The sequence below is a fragment of the Halyomorpha halys genome, unplaced genomic scaffold (genome assembly GCF_000696795.3).
Source record: "Halyomorpha halys isolate HHAL.00 unplaced genomic scaffold, Hhal_1.1 Scaffold91.1, whole genome shotgun sequence".
Classification (NCBI taxonomy): Eukaryota; Metazoa; Arthropoda; class Insecta; order Hemiptera; family Pentatomidae; genus Halyomorpha; species Halyomorpha halys.
The window spans coordinates 1,238,788-1,262,562 of NW_027110755.1; the positions used below are offsets into that span (position 1 = coordinate 1,238,788).

A 23,775-nucleotide genomic window follows, 5' to 3' on the forward strand; every position below is an offset into this window, starting at 1 on the left:
TTTACATAACTTTTACAAGCATGAACAGAATCGTATTACAAATCGAACTAGGAGTATTTTCACGTTATCTTATCACACCGTCAATTCCGTGACACGCAACCCGCACCCACGACAGGTGCTCTAGAACTACGACCACGATATCCAGTTATATCACATTACAAACCAAGCTAGATGGATTAAACCTTGTTGGAATCGACTGGACGGAGTAGCTTTCTTGATGTTGGCGGCGCCCCCCTAAAGGGACAAGCCGAATACCTGCTGCCAATACCGATCGTCTAAGGATGAAACTAAACTAGTGACTTATATATCTTACACACATTATTTAACTGACCATGATTTAAACCAAGTAAATGTCAGTGAAATAACCATTAGAATATTGAAAAACTCATAAATAAGTAGAAACCTAATAATATACATGAGGACCTTGATAAAACCTGGTATGATGGCTACCTCTTGATCATGCTGGTTGTCTAGTAATCCCTCTCCAGAATAAAAATAATTAAATGAACAATTATAACTACGCAACCTAGTGCTAGCTTGCTTTGTTAGGTTTTCACTATCAAACATTTATGACGAATGAAGATCCTAAACGATTTACGAAAAAATTTCAGATTTTTATATCTTTCATATAGTTTAATTCATTGTAAAGCTTCAGTAAATCAAAATTTATCTGAAGCGACATTTGCAGTTTTAATGTGGTTTATTAATAACTTGTAAAATTGTAAACAATCTTATTTCAAATCAAATCTAAGAAATATAAAGATTGTTGCAATTCCTAGTTTCAAATAAGGAATCAATTTTGACAATGTATGATTTATCTGTCAAAAAGGACCTCTTTGGTTTTATTATTTGGAGGTTATAGTGCTGTTTTGAAAGTTTAAGTTATCCTTATGTTTGTTACTTATGGAAAGCGATAGAAATTCTACTTTAACGTTGTTGCAGCCGGAGCTTTTGAATGAAAAAGAGTTAAAAGAAATATTGATATCTGTACGTATTGAATTTATTTGGTCGGATAGTAGAACGAATCTGATGTCTTAAGCTTGCTTGTATAAGTGTGATTTTCTATATATTTGTCTCCTAAATTGGCAAGTTAAAAATCCTACTAGCACAACATAGCATTATTTACTAATTTATTTCTGTAATATTATTTAATTTTATAATATCAAAACCACATATTAGATTTTGTTAGATCTACTATCAGTTTACTATACTATTATCTGTTTTTTTAATTTGAGTTTGTATGCTTATTAATAATCAGCCTTAGTGACTTTGTAAAATATTGTAATTCTTTTATAGAGATGTGTCTCAAGGAATTTGAATGCTTGCAATAAGGATGAATTGGTTGAATTGTTTCGTTCAATTGCATTGCCCTTACCTCAAAGGGAGTATGGTGATAGCAGGAGAGAGAAACTCCTGTCTAAAAAACAACAAAAAAGGAGAAGAATTTCCATTTCAAACAATGACTCAAATGGGTAAAAACATTTTTTTTTTTATTATGATTTGAAATATGAATCTATTCAAAATTAGATTTTAGGCTTTTTATATGTTTTAAATATCATTTACAATTCTATTAACATTTAAAGGGTTAGAATGGATAAAGGCTTGCTGGCCATTTGGTGTATTTTGAAGTTATAGCAATTCTATCCACCTTTTGGAAAACTGAAATGTTTATCAACTCTAGCCCCTTCTGCAATAATATACTTGAATTATACTGAGATATTAACAATGTTATGGGAGTTTTTGTGTTTAATATAAAATAAACACTATTATCTGTGTTCATTGTTATTGTATTTATTATTAGAAGTCTGTATCTAACTTACAGCTGCTGTCAAGATCTTTTCGACACATCCTTTTATTGGCATCATTACAGTTACTCTAAATTGCTCTAGTTATATTAATGCTTTTCATTTCCAGTTGATGTTCTCGCTCAAGAGAACAGGAGTAATTGTTAAGGGATGTTGACACTTTGACTGAATGTATGAAAAACAAAGCCTAATACTAATAAGATATAGAGTATTATATGAATTCATTAGGAAGTGAAAATTGTATATTAGTAATAGAATTCAATGTAAATAATCAAATCGGTGAGTAATGGTTGATGATTATTTTAGAAATAATCTGAGAATATGATATATATAAATAATGGACCGTATTATTTCAAATTCTGAAGAAGTTAGTCAGGAGTGCAGTCAAAAGAAACAAAAAATTTGAATTCCTTTAACCGTACCCCCGACCATCTTTTTCATAATAGATGAGAATAGTTTTTTATCAAAACATTTTGAAAGCAGTCCAGAACCTTTCTTGAGAAGTGAGTTAAAGTTTTGGTGGATTACTGTTCTTGAGCCAGTGCTGAATTAAAGTAAAGTAAAACTTTGTGTATAGAATTAAATATATGAAGTTTCAAATAATTTCCATAAAGATAATAATTATATCTCAATAGTAGTGTAACTCATGGTTACGTAAACCTATACCAAAAAAGAAGCGCGAATAAGATAAAATGCCTTTGAGCCAGGTACTAGTGGTGCTACCAGTTTAAACTTTGTGAATTATGTTTGCACTATTTCGGTGAGTCCAAGGTATAATTCAGTTAAAGATATTTGATTGAATGTTCCTTTTAAGAAAAAAAAAAAGGGATAACATAGATCTAAAGATAAAACATAGACTAAAAATTTATCTTGTGTAAATTTTATATGTTTATATAATTAGAATGAAATAGCCATTCATAACTAATAAGCTATGGATTTGAGAAAAATATTTAATTATGTATTTCAATCAAGTAGGTTTGTTCTCGTATTTTGTTTAAGTATAACTTTTGTATTCTTATTTTATTAACAATAATTTTTTAAACATTTAATCTATTCAAATTTGATGATTCTTATTTTTATTTTTAGTTCTGGTGTTTTGTCATCAAAATCTGATGAGGAGAGGAAACCCAATAAGTTAGCAGAAGAAAAGGTGTCTGAGAGACTGAAGCCTCCTCCAGACCAGATCAACTTCCAGCGAAAAGTAATTAGACTTAGCGATTCAGCAAAGAAACGAATCAATAATGAACTTGACAAAATTGTTATTAAAAACAAGCAAGCTAAAGAAATGAACAATGTTGCCATATCAAAAGAGGATTCTAGTGACGCAAAGAGGTTGTGCACCAATGCAGAAGTCAATGGAAAACAAGACATAGTTATTAAGAACAATATCGTCCCCACCACTGCAGTCAAACTTAAAAGGAACTCATTAGATAACAATACAGTAAGGAATTGGTTATTTCATTTCAAAAGTATTAATAATCATTGTCTACTGTAGTACTCCATTTAAATGGTTACACATATGAAGTTCTTGACCTTATATGTTGTTAATCATCAAGGTATAATGCAGGATTGCATTGTTAGTATTTTGGGTTTCCTTACTACTGAAGTTTGGGAAGCTTTGTATATTTGAAAATTTAGGTTTGTGCCAAAAACTCCCTATGCCATCATGGCTAGCAGTGACGTCAGGATTCGCCTTTCTGTGCTCTAGTAAATAGGTTAATTATAAAAAATGTTTACTTTATTTGATGAGTCATTTCTTCATTAATAATTTCAGTGATTTTATATGAGTTTGGTCTGTTAAAAGTTATTATTATTTTTTTTTTCAAAAGAATAAGGATGGTTCATTCTGACTAGTGGGCAACATTGGTATATTCTACATTGTTTTCCCATGAAATAGGCTTTTAAATCAGGGTAGCAAGAAAAGGAATAATTTGTTTATTAATGTTCAAAATGGTAATAAGAGCAGTCTTTAAATATTTTATGTTCATAGTCTTTATCAAATTGTCCATTGTTATATTAAGTACTTTACACAATGATTTAACTATCTATTAATAAAGTAGGATTTCAGTCTCTATTTTCAAACTAGTATGTTTTTTGAGAGCATCAGATTAGATTCTCCAGATTTTATTTTTTTATGTTGAATATTTTGTTAATTATTTTTATTTTATCTTCTGATGAATCTTTTGCACTAAAATAGATACATTATGCACTAAGATTAATTAATATTAATCTATTATTAATGTTTGTTTTCCTTTACTTTGTATTTTTTTGTTATTGAAATAATGAATTTTAGTGAAAACTGAACTAACTTCTCTTTCTGTTCTTAACCTAATATAATTGTAGTGAATAAACCTTTTTAGGAACTGAAAATTAGGCTCATAATTGAACTAAATGAAAAGTTGGCACGATAAAGTATAAAGTAGAGCAAATTAAATCATATGGTAGAACTAATGGCAAAAGAAGTATTAAGATATTTTATCACATTCTACCCCTCTTCATTTTAGGACATAGCCTATCATAAATAATGGGGGATATCTGGTTTTAGTTGACTTTCGGAGTACCAGTTGAGATTTGGCTGGAGACCAAGTTTCTTCAACAGCTGGTCCTTTTTGATTCTTTAATGATTCCCTCCAATTCTGGGTCTCACCAGTGCTTGAGTTCCTAGTTGGTGAAACGAATCTAGATACTTCGAGTTGGTTGGGTGGTATCAGATGGATTGAGGGAGTTGTCAGTGACTGGAAAATTCTCCTCTTCAACTAGAGTCTTATCATTATTTCCCACTTAAGCGACGTGCCTAAGGTTTACAGTGGTCTCTTTGCCATTAGGGAATTGTACAAGGGCTTAATCAGGGTTAGATTCTAATAAAGTTACTTCTTGCACAACAGTATCATATTTGTATATTTTAGATTTTAAAGCCAGTGAAATAGTTTTCCATATTATACCATTGTACTACTCAACTTGTTCATTGCCACATGGATTATATCGTGTGGTTTGACTGGTTGCAACCCCATTTGTTGAAGTAAATCCTGAAGTTCTTGAGATAAGAAAGATGTTCCTCTAACTGTGTGAATGGATGATGGGTATCCAAAGAGGGTAAAGATCTGGTTTAGGGCTTGAATAACTGTAGTGGATGTTAAGTCAGTGCAAGGTATGACAAAAGGGAACCTTGAAAACTCGTCGACTACCGTTAGTAAATATTTCTGAGGAGTTTTAGATGGTAATGGGCCTTTAAAATCAACACTGAGCCTTTCAAATGGACTTGTTGCTTTAATGAGGGTGTTCTGTTTGTAATAGAAAGAGGTTATTTCTGAACATGTTCTGTAGGATGAAATAACTGTGCGAATTTCATCAATTGCATAGGGTAGATTCTGGCTTTTTACTCAGTGAGCTATTCATATAATACCTGGGTGAGAGAGAGAGCTTTGAAGATGAACTAACAGGTCGATGGTATTTAATGAGATACAATTCCCAGAGAAAGCATCTGCTGCAATATTCTCTTTGCCAAGTCGATAGATGATGTCATAGTTATAAGAAGCTAGTTCTTAATGCCATCTTGTAAATTTTTCATTTTTAATTTTCTTGGGATTCCGAATATCAAACATAAAAAATTGATTTTTGATCTGTCATTAGTTGAAATTTTGTCCCACCAGGTAATACCTCCATTTCCGAAGTGCTTTAATTATGGCATAAGCTTCCTTCTCCACAGCCGAATGATGCTGTTCGGTTATAGACAGAGTTCTTGAGAAGAAAGCTCCAGGTCGTTTATTTTCTGTCAGAATAGCTGCAATTGCTATATCAGAGACATCAGTTTCTACTCAGAATGGAATATCATCTTCAATATTAATGACAAAGGATTCAAGTATGCAGTTTCGTAGGTTGTTGAAATCTTGAATTGATTGTGCATTCATTGGGAATATCTTACAATTTACCAATCTATGTATCTTATCAGAAAACCTTGGAACCCATTTAAAATAGTAACCTAACATCCCAACTGCTCACTGTAAAGATGCTTTGTTTCTGGGTATAGGGAAATCTGTCAACGGCTTCAGTCTGTCAGGATCTAATTTTAGTATGTTGTTCTTGATAAGGTATCCTAGAAATTTTATAGATCTTAAATTCAAATGTGATTTTTCTTTGTTAATAGTTTAGTTATATTTCTTACAAACATTTAAAAACTTTTCTAGATTTAAGTCATGCTTGGTCTTCCCACAGACTGTTACATAGTACAAATAAACGTTAACCCCCTTTAAATCTCTTTTGTTATGATCTCATTTATCTTCTTCTAGAATGCCAGGACTCCATAGGTTATACCCATAGGAATTCGTTTGAATTGGGATCTGATAATAAGCTCTTTTGAGATCGATAGTGCTATGAATATTATGTTTAGCCACCCTTGAGGTAATTTTCTCTATAGGAGGGATAGGATATGCATCTAAGAAAGTGTATTTGTTAAAGGTTTGTGAATAGTCAATAACTATTCATTTTCTATGAGTACTACTAACTACTAGAACCTCCAAGGCGAGTTCCTTTCTCAGATTACACTCATTTTCCAATATGATACTGAATATACTTTTCATCTTCATCGGAATGTCGTCTGGATTCAATAGCAATTGGTTTACAATTTGGCAATAAGTGCTCAAACAATGAAGCAGGACCCACTTTTGCATTCTCAAGGCTACTCTACTGGTTTGCAAATAGGGTTTGTTGCCCCCAAATGTAATTGATTAACTCGGATGTTGCTCAAGAATATCATCAGCACAACAGTCTTTGAGTACACTCAAATTCGTGTTACAATATTTATTATCTAAGATTTGCAAATCTAAAGATCAGAATGCATTTATTATAGCTAAGGAGAATGAAGCCATGGCAACTTCTGAGGGAGTTGTTTTAATTTGTATTTTGAAACAAAACTGTCACTAATATAGCTCTCTGAACTCACTGTGTCGATGAGCCCTTCTGCCGGAAAACCATTTATTTTCACTTTTATGGTAGTTTTGGAAAGACAGGGCAGCAGCTGATATCGTGGCTAAATTAGGGTGACTATTTTCTATTGTAGATAGAGATTTGGCAGGAATGCAAGCAACTGTTGGCCATTCCCCATTGCCTTGAGTGGAGTCAGGGTTTGAAGATAAAATAGCAGGGCAGTACTTCACTTTAGAAGACTTGCATACCTTTGCTTAATGATCTTTCTTACTACAAAGTTTGCAGATGGCATTGAGAGCTGGACAAGAAGCTCGTGGGTGACGACTAAATCCACAAAAGAAGCATTTCAAATTTTTGGCAGCAGTTAATAGCTGAGGATTCAACTGATTAGTCTCTCCAGAAGACGGCTCAGACGATACAATAAACGACCGATTTGTAATATACGACTCAGAAAATGATTGAGCTGATTCTAATGACTGAGCTTTAGCTAATGCCTCATCAAGACAATGAGTAACATTTTCTAGAAGTCGTTGCCGAATATTACTTGACGCTAGTCCATTAATAAATACATCTCTGATGTATTCAGCTCAGATTTATAATCTCAGCTTTAACAACTTTGAATCCACAATCAGTACTAAGAAGTTGTAAGGATTGAAAGAATTAATCAACGTTTTAACTTGGTTGTTGATGTGTACTCATTAATTTATGCCTAGAGATAATTCAGTTTTAGGTTTGATATAGGGTGAATTTAATTTGGTAATAGCAGCCTCGCATGATGTACATTCACTAATGAGCTCATATAGTGTGACTAACCTGATTGTATAATAGTAATCACTTATCTGCTTCAGAAGCCTTGATAGAATTAGTGAAGACTCAAATCTTTCCGGCCTGATATTGCTCCATTGTGTTATATTAACAATAGGACTTATGAGTATAATGAATTGTAATAAATAAACCTTTTTAGGAACTGAAAATTAGGCTTTATTATACTCATAATTGAACTAACTGAAAAGTTAACACAAAATAAAGTAGGGCAAATTAAAAAGTGTGGCAGAACTAATGACAAAAGAAGTTAGAAAAATAAAAACTTATGATACTATTAGGTATTAAAGTATTAAGATTTTTCATCACAATAATATCTTGCATGTTTTTATTATCAACCATATTTTGAATTATTTATATTAAACATTCAGTTAATAACTTTTTCTATGGCTATGATTTATTGTTTTGAAGATTTTTAAGTTTTCTTCTGTATGCAGGATCAGGAGACGGAAGAAAATAAAAAAAGTGAAGAAGAACCTTCCCAAAAGAAAAGGCAGAAAATAGTAATATCGTGGTGATAAAATAAATAATATGTTTCGTAGCCATTGGAGCCTGTCAGAGTCATGTACATAGTTTTTTACTATCCCTTACTTATCTATTATATATTTCCTATATAACATAGTAAACATATTTTTATTTATTAATGGTTATTTTAAATCGTTTGTATAATATTAATTAATACTAAGAATGTAATAGCAATAACTTTTTTAATTTGCTAACCTTCATGCACTAGTTACATTTTTTAATTCTGTATATTTTTCTAAATGCCAACAAATCTTGTGATAGTACATATTGTTAAATATATGGTGTGTGTTCTCCCTCTGAATTGTTTTATATTAGATCATTTTGACATAATTAACTACTACTTGATTTTGAAAGATCAGTTTTAAACTCAAAACATAAATATTTAAAGTTAGATTTTGTTCTCATTAATAGTAGTCCTATTCCTCATTTTCGTAGTCAGGTCCAGATTTACTTCATAGGCCTACGGAGTGTACTGCATGCTAAAAAAAAAAAATAAAAAAAAAAAAAAATGTTAAAATGACAAAGAAAGTGTTTATTATGATTTAAGAGAAACGTTTTCATTTAATTTTCTCTTTAAAATTTATTTTTATAATTATGATTGATAAAATTTATTGAGTGTTGTTAGGTATTAAATTAGAGGATTTAGTGCTGCAATTAAGTACAATCAGGATGGGACCAATCTCATTGAATGTGGATCCATTTTAGGCAATTCCACAATAGCTGCTAATCAGGTCCAGATCTAATAAAGCAACTGTATATGTGCGGAAGTTTAAAACATTTGAGCTGTGATAGTTCCTTGAATACAAACAGCCCTAGTGCCTTCTTTAAACCTTCACGCCACTCCTCCTGCTAGCTACACCCCATTAATTGACATTAGTTTAACTTTTTTAACTAGGCTCAACAGGTTTGTTTCATTTCCTTTGCTGTTCATATAAGTATACTTTAATTTTTTTTTTTTATAGCTTGCTCTTCTTTTTAATATTATTACATGACTAAACTTACTATTAAAATAATTTTACCAAACTATATATTATTCATATTGAAAGGAAACTTCAATATTTATTTTTAATGTACCTATCCATAAATAGCATATTGAATGTATAATCTATAAATGTATTTATGTGTTAATAGCTATCGAAGAGATTGAACCTGTTTCTTATACCTATGGTTATCAAGTTATTTTCATAAGTTATATTATTATTTAATAAAATAGAAATTATGACCGCAAAGATAAATAATTTTCTTGAGGAAAACTGTCAGACCGATTGTTCCATCCCCTTCCCATCAGATGATATTTTCAGGAAAACAGAAAAGATTTTTGGCCATATAGACACCCAAAATTTAAATCTGGCTCTGTTTAAAGTAGCGGATTTAAAAAAAAAAAAGTATTCCCATTTGTGAAATCTTAATTTTTTTTTGCTATTAGTTGAAACATGTTATCAGTTGCCTTTACCAATAAAGGTTACTTATTTGATTAAGATTTGTTCCTTTAAATTATTGTAAACTAAACGTGACAGCCACCTGGACCATCTTCCTCCATCTAAATGGATTTTTAAAAATCTAATGTTTATAGTTAGTCCAGAAGAAGGCCTGAAATTCATGCCGAAACAGTAAAATAAGGATCACTGATAAATGTTTTTCAGTGTTGACTGCATTCCTCAACTATTTTCTGATATGAATCCACAGTCAAGATACCAAAACATCAAAAAGAATCATTGAAGTGGGAGATACTATGAGATTGAGTCGCTTTGTGTCCAAAGATACCTCATGTGCCAAATCACATCAAATTCCACTGGGACATCAAGTTTGTTGTGTTCCAAGACCCTAGTTTGTTTTTTATGACGTTCTTTGCATCTCTATTTGTAGTATCTATTAAAAAACTTTACCCTTTTTATTTTCATTTCTTCTAATAAGAATTTTTTCCTTGTCTCAAAACTCTTGATCATCATTTCTAATAACTGCAATGAAATAAATTTCAGTTATAACTTGTATTCTGTTAACTAGTCACATATTACTGCTTGGCTTCATTAGTGGCACATGTGATAAATAAAAAAAAAAGTTTTGGTTTTATTTTGTGATGAATGTGTTCCTAAGGTATTACCATAGGTTTAAGCTCCATTCTCTACTCTGGTCTCCCTATATCCCAAATCTAACACACCTTTTAAGTCCATTGGCTAAGCTCTTTTCCATCGTTATTACAAATTAAATATGTCCAAAAAAAAGTTATTTCTACTTTTGTATAGTGTTCTTTATTATCTCAGAAAATCTTACAAAAAATTGGGGAATTTTTGAAGATAATTAACTCGCTCGAAATTTTGGCCCTGAAAATGAAGTTTTTTTTTTATAGAATCTCCCATAAAGCACATATACTTCACCTTTATTTTCTTCTGACCTCTAATACACTCAACATTTACTCATTATTGTACGCAATATCAGAATGGTTCTTATCAACTCTAGTCAATTCGGGCGGTTGCTGGAAGAAAAAAAACCGATCGCTTCTAACTCAATATTCCAGTGAATGAATTGTTAAATCCAAGGTATCCATTTTATTATTTGCAAAGGTTTCAAAGCTGTATCATAGTTTGACCAGTTACTTGATAGGGATTACAATTATTTGTCTACTTCGTGTATCAAATAATGCATTTATTGCTGTACTTATTTGGAAATAAAACAGTTTAGATCACCAAAATGTAAAATAAATACTTAAGAAAACCTTATAGAACATTTAATGTAGAGTACATTTGCTAAAATATGAGCCTTAAAAGAGCTACTTACGTTCAAGTTCCCGAGATATACTTTTTTGGAAAGAAATATTCAATAAAAAAATTATTGAAAAATCAATAGTGAATTTATTTTAGGGAATCTATAACTCAAGAATCATCAGATGTACAGATGTCTATTAACACTCAAATTAAAGCTAGTTTTATGTGCCATTATCTTTGTAGAAGTTACAGTTTTTACGATATTTGCAAAAATAAATTCACAAAATGTTGATTTCTAGTTGTTCAGATAGAACTTTTGGTTTATGAAAAACTATATCTCAGGAACCATTAGACATACAGATGTCATTCCGGTACTCAACTTAAAGTTAGTATAACGTGCTGTGGCAATGGAATACTAACTCCAAGGACCCGTGTTCGAATCCTGCTGTGGCAGATAATTATTATCTTTTACTTTTATTTATCTTCGTAGGGGTCGTATCTTTCATGATATCTGCAATTATAAATTGATTTTTGGTTGTTCGGACAAAATTCAAATTCATATGACAATATCATAAAAACTACCCTTACGAAAATAAATGTTATATACTACTTTATAGTAAGGGATGGAATTTTCATTGATTTGAACCATTTTTCTTTTCCATATTTTGTGGTTTTTAAATATGTTTTTCATATGTTTCAATGTATAAATATTTTTATCCATTTTTTACATGACATTTACATTTGTTTCCATTTTATTTTATTTTACTAATTTTTAACCACGATACCTAGAAAAAGGATAAGGTAGAAGATGAACGTTGTAAAATTTTCTTGGAATATCAAAAGGCAGTTCTCAGAATTTTCGATCCTCCTCTTTATTTTTTGCAGCTGAGCTCACCAATTATCAATATTGCCTCATTAGCTCTATAGATTTTGTATTACGTATTGTACCTAGAGTGTGAAGTGCCAAAAAGGAAAAAAAAAATCAGCCGCTAATTACGTCGAGTAGATTCCAGAAGAACCTTTTAAATGTGATAGCGAAGGGGTTCAGTTTTGTTTGTGCTAAAAAAAAAAAAAAAATTCAAGTTCAAATAAATCAAGTTTTAACACTGATTTGTACCTGGAATTGTTAAAGGTGGATATTCCTTTAAACCAAATAAATAATGCAAACTTTAAATGAATTTTAGAAAAATCTATCTAGCTGAAAATGTCGGATCATACGCCCCTTCCAAAAAATTAAGTAAGATATTTATAATAAAATATTGGGCCAAATAAAATCAATTATTGAGGACGGTTCGATTTGGGTCTCGATAGACGAAACGGCAATTATAAATCCATATACTTATGTACATATGTCTAATTTTTCATCCCATAAAAATACTATCCTAATTCATTTCACTTGCTTTAATTTGAGTGCTGGCAGACCTGTGCACGTCTAATGGTTCCTGAGATTTAGTTTTTCACAAACTAAATGGTTTAACTGAACAAGTAGAAATCAAAATTTTGTGAATTTATTTTTGCAAATATCATGAAACTGAAACTCCTACGAAGATAAACGTCCTAAACTACTTCGTAGCACATAAAATTAGCTCTAATTTGAGTGCTAATAAACATTTGTTCGTCCAATGATTTCTAAGATACAGATTTATCAAAATGAATTCACTAACTACTGATTTTTCACAAAATGTTTCTTTATGAAAACGTATATCTATATCATGAGAGATAGTTGACAGTGCAATGCAAGGGAATATGAATATTTTAGATTATTGATAATTTAAAAATTAAAATTATGGAAAGAAAAAATGGAAACACGTATCCAGGATATCTTCTAGAAGAAGATGGTTGCAGGGTGCGGTCAAAATATAACCCAAATAAGTTCAAATAACTTATTTAATCGTGCAAACGTTTCGGCCAGAATTTCTAGCCTTCATCAGGGTTTAATAACAGTACAAGATAACAACCAATGATTACAGAAAATAAAAAAGAATATATAAACAGAATGACATAAAGTAAATAATTGTACAGAAAGGAATTAACAAAATTGAAATGATCAAAGAAGTGGAAAGTAAAATGTATATATGGGTAATTGTAAAAGTGTGTAAAATAAAATAATTAAGGAAATAAAATAAAAATTTGAAGTTATATAATGCAAAGAAATATGCATATTTTTGTTTATTAATAATTTAAAAATTAAAATTATGGAAAGAACAAATAAAATTGATAGAAAGAAAATATAAGTAACAAATAAAATATGTAACCATAATGTTAGATAAAGAGGCAAAATATGTTGTTATGTTTAACAAAAGAAGTGAATAGAAAACAACAAAATAATGTATGGTAAAAATAACTAATAACATGGGTAAGGAAAATTAAGAAAAGGAGGGGGGGGATAAAGAAAGGGGAAAAAAGGTAATAAAACAAAAAACCAATCTGTTAGTTTGAAATCTTACCGCCCAGTGGGTTCTGCACTGCGAACGGCCAGACTCAGAATTAAAAAATACGGAGATGACCAAGAGTTTATATAAAAAAGTAGAAAATACTTAGAAGAGGAAAGTGTGTGAGAAGGTGATGACAAATGGTTTTAGAAAATGTTAAAAATATATATATACAAGGATGACGAATTACCGGAAGATGATAAAGTGTCATAAGTATTTAACAACAGTTAAAACAGGAAACGTATTAGAGGGTGACCACAAACGTGTTTTTCAATTTTTTTCTTTCCATAATTTTAATTTTTAAAATCTCATGATATAGATATACTTTTTCAGAAAGAAACATTTTATGAAAAATCAGTAGTCAATGAATTAATTTTAAGAAATCTGAATCATAGGAATCATTGGACGAACAAATGTTTATTAGCACTTAAATTAGAGCTAGTTTTATGTGCTACGAAATAGTTTAGGACGTTTATAATGAATTGGGATAGGATTTTTATGGAATAAAAAATTAAAAATATGAACATAAGTATATGGATTTATATTTGTCGTTTCGTCTATTGCGACCCAAATCGGACCGTCCTTAATATTTGATTTTATTTGGCCCAATGTTTTTATTATAAATGTCCATGGCATTGCCACGCAACAAATTTTAAAGAAAATAGTTTCCTTACTGGAGGTTGTAATAGTATATTTTATAAGAAAATAAATAAACTAGTGCAATAGAGAAGCTATATAGTTTTTCGAATTCTTAAAAAAAGGATTATTTTTTACTCATATTTGTTGTGGCCTTTCGTAGCATAATTGGCCTTTCGTATTTTTTTTAAAACAAAAAATCAATTGGGCTTAGTGAATTTTAATTAGACATAACCTTCCTTTTTAAAAATAAACAACGGAGGACCGAGGATCAATTCGGACTGATTTAGGATTGATAAGATCATGTAAAAACTAACCTCTTGGACAGCAATGAAATGTTAACTGTAATGAGAAAAGAAAGGGTCGTGTAAAATGAACAAATTATGCTGAATTTGTGTAATTTGTATTGCTTTGCGCATTTTCTGAGAGGTAAAATATGATCGAAACGCCTTCTTACAAGATTTCCAGCACATGTTCAGTAGCTGTTGAGTAGTCCAGGGCAGTGATCCTTTCATGAGTACATCTTCGCCAGACCTCGAAGCACCAGTTGATTCAAGAGGGCTCACACCCGTCATCATTATACCAACGGACGAGGCATGGGTTGCAGTCCTCGTTGCGCTCTGCCAAAACATCCTCCTTGAAAGTGTACCTCTCACTATGCTGTTATTAGTTTCCGAAATGCAATCAAGCTCTTCTGACGCTTATGAACAAAAGTATCGCAATGCAGCCGTCTTCTTTGGACTTTCCAGTATTTTAAGTAGGTTCAACTTGGTTTATTCCTTTAAGATTTTAAAATGTTAAAATGCATTATTATGGAGGAGTGATCAAACAGTAACTACAAAAAAATAATCTCCCTTACATATCGACACATTTTGAAGATAATAAAACCCTTATAATACTTCTTTTCACTTTGGTCTGCAGTTCAGAAGCCCACTTTCTTGTCATATCTTTTAATCTTGTTTCTCTAAATTCTCACCACTTTTATTTTTATATTTACTACCCTTCCTATTTCATTTATATTCATGTAACTTATCTTTTAATTTATATTAATTTATTTCAGTGTTACCCTCTTCTTACTTTTATTAATTACTTTATTATTAATTTTATATTATAACTTACTTATCCCCACTCATTTGGTATATTGTCTTTCTTAATCACTTACACATATTGTATCCCATTATTTTATACTTTATTTCTCCTTTGTTTTTTTCTTCTTTTTCAATTCTGTAAATATCTCTTCTCCCCCTCTATTATGTATATTACCATTTATTGTTTATCTAATTTAAATATTTTTTTACAAAGTTTACTTTAAAATTATTTTCGTTATCGTGGCGTGCTAAACTGCCACCCCCACTGCTTCCAATACAAACGGCTCACTCTGACTTTGACTCCTGTCAAAACAGATATGAATCCTAACTCATCATTTGATTTGATTCTTTTCTTTTTTCATCACTTAATTTGTACTTTCTTTAATATTTCTTCTCTTATTTTATCTCTTATCTATCTGTTACTATTACCCTTTTCATTTATTGTTTACAACCTTTAATTTTTCTTATAATATTTTACTTTTCAATGTATACCCCTGTTATTTTCCACTTATGTTTTTTCTCTTTTTTTTTTTTTTTTTGTAACTATGTCAAGTGTTTGTATATTTTAAGCCCTGCACCGTGGGGCGAAACGTTGGCTCAATAAAAATAGTATAATCATTTACTATTTGAGTTTTTTTTACCGCACCCGGATCATATTCCATTCATACAAAAAAATAACTTTGCATTTTAATGAGTCATCAAGTTTCTGCTGAAATTTAAAAAAATGTATCAATTATTTTTATCTTAACAATCGTGGCTCTATCGCCATTATAATTTTAATATGTACAATATATTAGACTTGCTTGGTTAAAATCGTTTATACATATAAAAGATTTTAACTATGCAGGTGATATAATATGCTTGTATAGTTTTGAAAAAAACTTGTTTATATTTGGTATTTTATATATATCAGATACATTTCAATCATGTCTTATTTATCTAACTAAGGAATATTTTCACAGGAAAGGGGGCAGTAGGACAGAAAAGGTTGGGATCTACTGATCTAGAGGGTGAAGGAAGATATAGGTTACTATTATGAATTACTAGAACATAATATGCATAATGTAATACTTTATACAAATTTTTAATGATTATTGGTTCCACTTGTATGAAGCTATTATATTCCAGAAAGTTACATAATACACTTTAATTACTATTGAACGGATGATCTGGTAATCAAGGATGTTGTATATAAAAATTAATTTCAGAGGCAAAATACCATTGGACTAATACCTCATAACTGTGATTCGCCATGTTCTGTCCATTTAGGAAAAAAACATGAAGGGGCCTCTACATTTTGGCCAAGCCATGGGGAACTCAGACATGCGTGAGCATGTGGATGGGTGGCTTGTACGAGTTAGCCTAATGTCGGCCTGTCTGTTGGAGAGTTTGTTATTGGACACAGATCAATGGGGTTCGTGAGAGCGCTCGTGTAGCATCTACACCATTGTTCTTTGTCTAGTTGCAACTGAGAGCTGTTAGGAGGTTAAAGGTGTTTGTTGGGACTTTTTATAATAAGTTTTATATTTAATCTTATTTATTTATATTTAATTTCCTTTCATTTTCTTTTTTTGTAATAAAAATAATATAATCCCGGTGCAATGGCTGAAACCACTAGTACATCCTCCATGCTTGCCTCTGAATAACACTGACATGTGGATGGCCCGCTCTTTGTTTACCGAGCATTTGTACAAGCCTCCGATTCGTGGCGAGCGGCCAACATGTGGATCCGCCTTGAAACCTGATCCTGATTTATATTGATAATATACTACTAAACACACCAGACATGTCTTGCATATTTGAACCGTTTATTTCATAAATCCGTCAAGTGTATTTTTCATAGTATTTGAAAATTGAAGGAAGACCTTTTATCTTTAGTTTTTAGTAAAAGTATGTCAGTGAAGCAACTATCACGTTTAACTATCACATGTATATGTCTTAACAGTGAACTATCATACAGTTCTAGTTATTACAGCAAGTCATAGTTATCACAGCCATGGTGTAACTGTTAGATAGTTATAGTCATACCAGCATTTACTGTCGTGGAAGTAATGTCCCACTGGGTCTGGCGTAGTAGTCGATAGCACAGATAATGTCAGTGGATTAACAGTCGTGTTAACTGCCACCTCAACTGTATTATGTATAGGGCTTATAGTGAACTGTTGAAACTGTTGAAGATAAGCGGGAAAACATTGTTCTTATATATTCACCCAAAAACTTAACATGGTATTAGACTGGGCCCCATAAATAATCAACCTCAGGCCCCAAAAGTCAATCCACCCTGGGCCTCAAAAACAAATCCACCACAGACACCAAAAAACGAATTTTCCCTAGAACTTAATTGTATTAGCCCCGGACCCTAAAACAAAACCGTCCAGGCCCTAAAAATAAATCCGATCCGGGCCCCCAAAACAAATCTACCCAAGGCTCAAAAATTATCTTCATCCGATGCCACAAAAAAAATCTGTCCTGGGCCCTAAAAATAAATATTTATGTCATGGGCCCCAAATGGTCTAGTATGGTACGCCTATGTTCTAAAATTCAATTTCTATAGAAAAATAATAACATGTTAGTAATAGAAAAAATGTCTAAGAATCAACTAAAATAAAAAATAGATCAAGGACGTATGCGACACTGATTGCTCTACGACTCTACATATAACATAAAGCCATTTTACCCGAAACCCTGGATCCTTGCCAATTACCCACTAATAAGAAAAATACCTGAAAATCGGGTAAAAATACCTCTGTTAAAGCCTCTGTCCTTCCAAAATCTAAGCTAAAGCTTTAACTCTTCGACCTTGCACTCCCCACTCGTCTCTGTTAGGATATATTCTACAGTTTGGTCCCCTTTCCTCATGGATCTAATTAAAATAAAAATAAGACTTTCTCCTTCTCGATTCGAGGTGTATAACTCAGAATTTGACAACCATCCTGCAAGGATTCAACGCGAATAACCTTGAAACTTGCTGATCGTATTTGGTTGATAGAATAAATATCCAACCACAACAACTTTTGGCAATCGAATGTTTTCTTCTAAAAATGTATATATTAAAAGTCAGCTCCCTAATAGTTTATGCGATACGCAACTAGCATATATTTTTTAGTCGAACACAAAATAATATGCTGAATTATGCAAGTTCTATTTTCGTAAAATTGTTTGTTGACCGTTTATGAAATGTATAATTCAATTTTATTTGAATATCGACATCGGTAGGATAACGTGGTAACTTCCTGCTGCTGCTGCTTATTCAGAATAACAATACTTCTCCTTATTATACATTTCAACTGTAAATGAAAATTTAACTATTGTCATAACAACTATGGAAAAACTAATTATCAAATTTTTCCATATTTTATATTTATCCGTAGTTTACTACTAATAACAATTATACTATTGTATAAAAATAATGAATTTTAAAAATGCTGTATATTATGATATAAGAATGTTAAAAGTTATGTGCAACTACACCCTCTTAATAACATTTAACACTGATACTTTTGAGTTATTGAATATAAGTATTTTGTTTCAGCTCCAATATCGTGTTCTCTTGCAAACTGGTATTCCTTTAAGGTAGTATCTGTCATCGGTCCTACGGTGATTTTTCTTGCAATGGTATTGACCTATTTTACCCAGCACTATTTTGGTTATACCTTCAATTTGTTCTCCCTAAGTATAATTGGAGGTAAGGCTATTTAAAAGTTATATAATATTTAAATATATCAAAACTATATTCATGAACATGAATTATTTAAGCATACTTTATGATATAAGTAGTTGGAAATCTTCACAATCTGTTCCAGGCCATCTATTGAATGATTCCATTTAGTAATCATAGCTGATTTCAATTAGTTATATGTTAAGGAAGCCTTCCCTTGTTTTGTGTACAATACCCTTCTTTTGACAGATGCTTAAAAAAAATTACTCATTTTCCAAATGTGATAAAATACCATCCCCTCAAGTAGAACCTGGTTGTTATCTATCACATTAAAAATAACCATATATACTGTACAATAAACCCATTACAGAAATTTAAACAAATTAAAGCAGCTAACCATGATTAGAACTTCATTTTTATGTACAGTTCAAAAAAAGATGAAGGGGTAGGCACTTTTGTTGTTTCTGATAACAATACTCTTACTTTATCTGCTGCCATTTTCTTCCATATTTCCTGCAGAAATCTTCAGAAGCAACCCTACAGGTTGGAATGAGCATCATAACTGCTCCCACTCGATCATCTGCTCCAAATCCGAGTCCTCTTAAATCATGTTGATGGTAGAGTTTAAATAATATTTCAAAACTTTGAACATCCTGGGTCGTGGGATTGTCTGATATGAAAAGGTAGATTTTCTGGCTTAATAAGAGGCCAAGTATTAGCAAAATATCACACTATTGGCAAAATGAATAGTTTAGCACAAAGAACAAAAATTTAAGATGGGACAATGGGCAGAGAAATATCTAGTGAGAAATTTGAAGAGAGAATTGGTGGAGAGAAGATTTGATCCATTCATGGTCACCTTATGAAAAATGATGATTCTGTCTCATTCTTAATGAATTTATATCTCAATGAGAATATGAGCTATATAGATTTTCAACAGATTTGTAAGAGGATTCCACAGCAACAGCAGCAGTTATTCAGTTTTTAAAATCTATAAATATTTATAAAAATATATAGAATAAGTACACTCTTTTGTAATTAATTAAGTGCCATTAATTTGGTTTAAATGAGCTATTGGTCTAAACACTTTAAAATAAATAAATATTCCTGTGTTATATATGTCCAGTTTTATTTATGTATAAATTGATAGAAGCACACAGTGAAATGGTTATTCTTCCTTTCCAAAATGGTCAAATACCGGTAGAACTTTGTTTTATAACTTTAAAGTAAAATAAACAAATAGGTATGTAATCTAAAACAAGAATGTGTTTCTAAAACAACACCCCATGTTTAGTAACTATTTTTCATATTTGGATGATAAGCAAACAAGTCATTGTAAAAAATAATTGTCCTTTTAAAAAATATTTGATTGAAATTTGAGGTAATGATGATAAAGACTGATGACAGTATTCGAAATATTATCTAACTAGTGATAAGCATGTTATTAAGCCACAAAGAAATAAAATTAAGGAAAAAATAATAATTTTTATTGTGTGCTTAAATCTCAAATTTACTATTTCATTCAGATATCATAAACTATTTCATTAAATAAGAACGGAAGAGATGGAGTGAGATGGCTAGTCTTAAGAAACATCTTGTTAAATGAAAACATAATCTGTTAACAGTTGTTTTTTCTTACAGGGTTTGGAAATAGCTTGATAAATGTAACATCAATGTGCCTGCCTACCATTTGGTTCTGCAACAGACGCAGTATAGCATACCGGATTTCTAGCTTCGGCCAGTCCTTAGGACTTTTATTTGTTCCTTGGTTTACTAAAACTATTTTCATAGAGACCTTGAAGTATTCTATTACTGATATCTATTTACTATTTGCAGGTAAAGTTTTAATAGTTACTCACTGGTACTGCAAAAGTGGATTACTTTATACCAAATTTTGAACCTTTTTTGATATTCTGCGTTTTTGACCCACTTACTGGAGCCAGAAAAATCTGAATTCTTTTCTCAGCTAGACTATAAATGAGAAAAAAATTTCTTCTTGAGAAGATTTTGTCTTCTCTGTTATTTTTATTTATTTTTTGAAATTCAGAAAAATAGGGATAGCATCAAGATGACCTCACTGCCCTACACAAAACTTGGGGATATAAGTAGGTTAGTGGAATTGTGATGTGCATGTACCACATCAGACTTTTTAAATTAATTTGAACTTACTTTTTTATTGAAAGGATATTGAAAATTAGAAACAAATAGACTGTAAACAAAACACCAGAAGGGTTTAAACCATAAATGAGGACCGGTTTACTAGAGCTAAGTATCTGCAATTTCTGGTGGAAAACTGATACATGCATCTTTATCACAAATTGAAATCGAACAACTTTTTGATACTTAATTTATATTTCGAGAAGAAGCAATCTCGCAATAAAGGTTTTGAGGTACACGGGTTAGAAGATAACATGAGGAGAAAGAAGAATACCAAAAAATCTTGGATTATTTTTAAACTGAACTTTACTACCAGTCGGAAGACAAACATTTCCTCATTCTTGCCCAAATGAGTAGCTTTAACCTTTTAATGTCAGTGGAGCAATGTTATCCATTAAGAAGTAAAGTAACCCACTTCTTTGGTATAACATAATTTAAAATAATGGTTTATGATTAATAATTCAAACTAAAGGAATTTTAGTTTATTTATAATTATGTGTATTTTTAGGATAAGCTTCAAAGATTCTGTGATTCATAAATAAATGTTGGCCAACCATTTGACACTTTTATGTCTTAATTTGGTATTCCAAGTTATCATGGTTTGGTATTTAATTTAAATTAAGAATTAATTTGAGGTAGAGTTTGGCAGTGTTTCAAAATACAAGATAAAATGCCTTTTTTGTGTCTTGTATTTTAGAAGACAAAATACAAACTACAAAAAGCATTTAGTATTTTTACATATAAAATTGAGAACAAGTACTTTGTATTTCATATATTTTATTTAACCCGGCAGGAGAGACCCACTTTTTTTGTCCCCTATGAGCTGTCCTACTGGCATTTATCTCATGGTAGATGATTTGTACTGTTTTTTCTATAATTTGATGTGATGGTGATGAAATTCTTTATGGTTACTTTCAATACAATTTACAATTAAAATCTTCAAAATTTCAATGCACTTTACAAATAAAATTGTAAATTGTAGCTCTCCTAAAGATCTAAGATTTTTTTGCCTCAGCTCATAATTTAACAAAGTAAATGCAGAAAGTGTCCAGGGAAGCAAAATGCTCAAATGAGAAAAAAAGGATTTCAAGTTAGGAGTGTACTAATGAGAGAAACTCTTACTCTTATCATTGCGAGGAAGCCAGAGCAAAACTGAATTGAGTATAGGTGGTGAGATAAAAGAGGGAGTTACATAAATAAGTGACTATAAAAGCATGAAAGGGTAGACAAAAGAATAAACAAAACAGATGAAATACTAGGAAAATATAGATTTTTATTTCTCAATAAGAAAAAAATGCTCAGTGCTACACCTCTTCCGGGTTAAAATATTTTTCTCTCATAATAATTAGCAATATTTCATATACAGAGAGAAAAGTATTTCAAATTCAAAATAATTAAGAGGATTTTATATTTGAAATACTTTTCTTCCAAAATAAATAAATGTAATTTGCATTAGAAATGTTTTTTTCCTAGATACTTCATATTAGTTTGTAATTAAAATATTTTTTATTCCAAATTGGATAATTATTTTGTATTCAAAATACTTATATAAAAAGTATTTTGAGTCGAAAATAAAAAAAAAAAAAAAAATCAAGTACATAAATTATGTCAAATAGTTCTCGTGTTTAATTATGTGAAAAATATTTTAACTACTGGAAAACTTATTTCATATTTTATGGACTCTATTTTTTTTTTTTTTTTGTTTATTGACCTTTATTAATCTGGAATACTTAAAAGTGGATTGATCTATTTATGATTGATGAAGCCTAATGACTTTAATGTTTTTCAATTCTTTAATATACTGTTATTATTTATTCTAGGAATGTACATACCACTGATTGCTATAGGATTTGCTGTTCCTAAGATTTTTGGTATAAAACTTAAGATTCGAGATACAAAAAAGGCAACTAACAAAGTGAAATTCCGAGACCAGGAGACTGCTGAAATTTTGGCTAGATCCATGTCTATTGTTATGGGAAAGAAACTATCTTATTTAATTTTTAGAACATATAATAATCTCTTGTTCCCCAGGACAAAAGATATGATAAAAGAAAGAAGGTAATATATTTTTCTTGTGACCTATGGTAGTCAAAATAAAAGTAAACTAGGGGTTGTACCAAAAATTTACTTAATGAATGGAATATGGTCCGGGTGCAGTAAAAAATACTCAATTAGTAAATGGGTATACTACTTTTATTGAACCAACATTTCGCCCCACTTTGCAGGGCTTCGTGAGGGCTAAAAAAGATACAAACACTTGACATAGTAACAAAAAAAAATATATAAGAGGTACCCAATGAAAAGTAAAATTTAATAAGAAAAATTAAAGGTTGTAAACTGTAAATGAAAACAGTAATAGTAGCAGATAGATAATAGATAAAATAAGAGAAGAAATATTAAAGAAAGTACAAATTAAGAGATGAAAAGGGAAAAGAATAAAATCAAATGAAAATTAATGAGACAGAATTCATACCTGTTTTGACGGAAGTTAAAGCCAGAGTGAACCGTTTGTATTGGGAGGAGTGGGGATGGCAGTTTAGCACGTCACATAATAACGAAAATAATTTTAAATGTTTACTCTAAAATTATTTTCGTTATTATGTGGTGTGCTAAACTGCCATCCCCACTTTTTATTGGGTACCTCTGTTATTTTGCACTTTTTTTTTTTTTTTAACTATGTCAAGTGTTTGTATCTTTTTTAGCCCTCACGAAGCCCTGCAACGTGGGACGAAATGTTGGCTGAATAAACATAGTATTATACCCATTTACTATTTGAGTTTTTTTGACTGCACCCGGACCATATTCCATTCATTAATACACACGGTCAATCAACAATCTTCCAAAAATTTACTTACTTGTGTTGCAAAATAACTAGCTTTAAAATTATAATTATTATTTTATTGTGAAAAATTAATGTAAATATATCTATTTTCTAAAACTTTTATTTGAGACCTCATCAACATTGAACGTTAAGACAATGTAGAGACAAAGCCCTTCTGATTGTCGAAGCCAATTGGACATCCATTG

General features: G+C 30.8%; 2 protein-coding genes across 6 annotated transcripts in view; both read left to right on the plus strand.

The window, feature by feature from the left end:
• Positions 1-734: 734 nt before the first annotated feature.
• Positions 735-10,145, plus strand: LOC106677218 (ashwin). The gene is made up of 4 exons (XM_014415006.3): positions 735-987; positions 1,297-1,472; positions 2,892-3,246; positions 7,988-10,145. Exons 1-4 carry the CDS (start codon positions 904-906, stop codon positions 8,066-8,068), a joined length of 696 nt encoding a protein of 231 aa, XP_014270492.1. The 5' UTR covers positions 735-903; the 3' UTR covers positions 8,069-10,145.
• Positions 10,146-14,040: 3,895 nt separating this feature from the next.
• LOC106677219 (monocarboxylate transporter 14) overlaps positions 14,041-23,775 on the plus strand; it is a 77,916-nt gene continuing 68,181 nt past the window's right edge. For 3 of the 5 annotated variants that reach the window (XM_067048875.1, XM_067048876.1, XM_067048877.1), the window contains exons 1-4: positions 14,041-14,602; positions 18,466-18,618; positions 20,233-20,427; positions 22,569-22,806. In XM_067048875.1, the coding sequence (XP_066904976.1) occupies positions 14,359-14,602; positions 18,466-18,618; positions 20,233-20,427; positions 22,569-22,806 (830 nt within the window). In that variant the 5' untranslated portion in view covers positions 14,041-14,358. Of the gene's footprint in view, positions 14,603-18,465; positions 18,619-20,232; positions 20,428-20,450; positions 20,701-22,568; positions 22,807-23,775 lie in introns of those variants that run through there. The other 2 variants (XM_067048878.1, XM_067048879.1) reach the window with 2 other exon arrangements.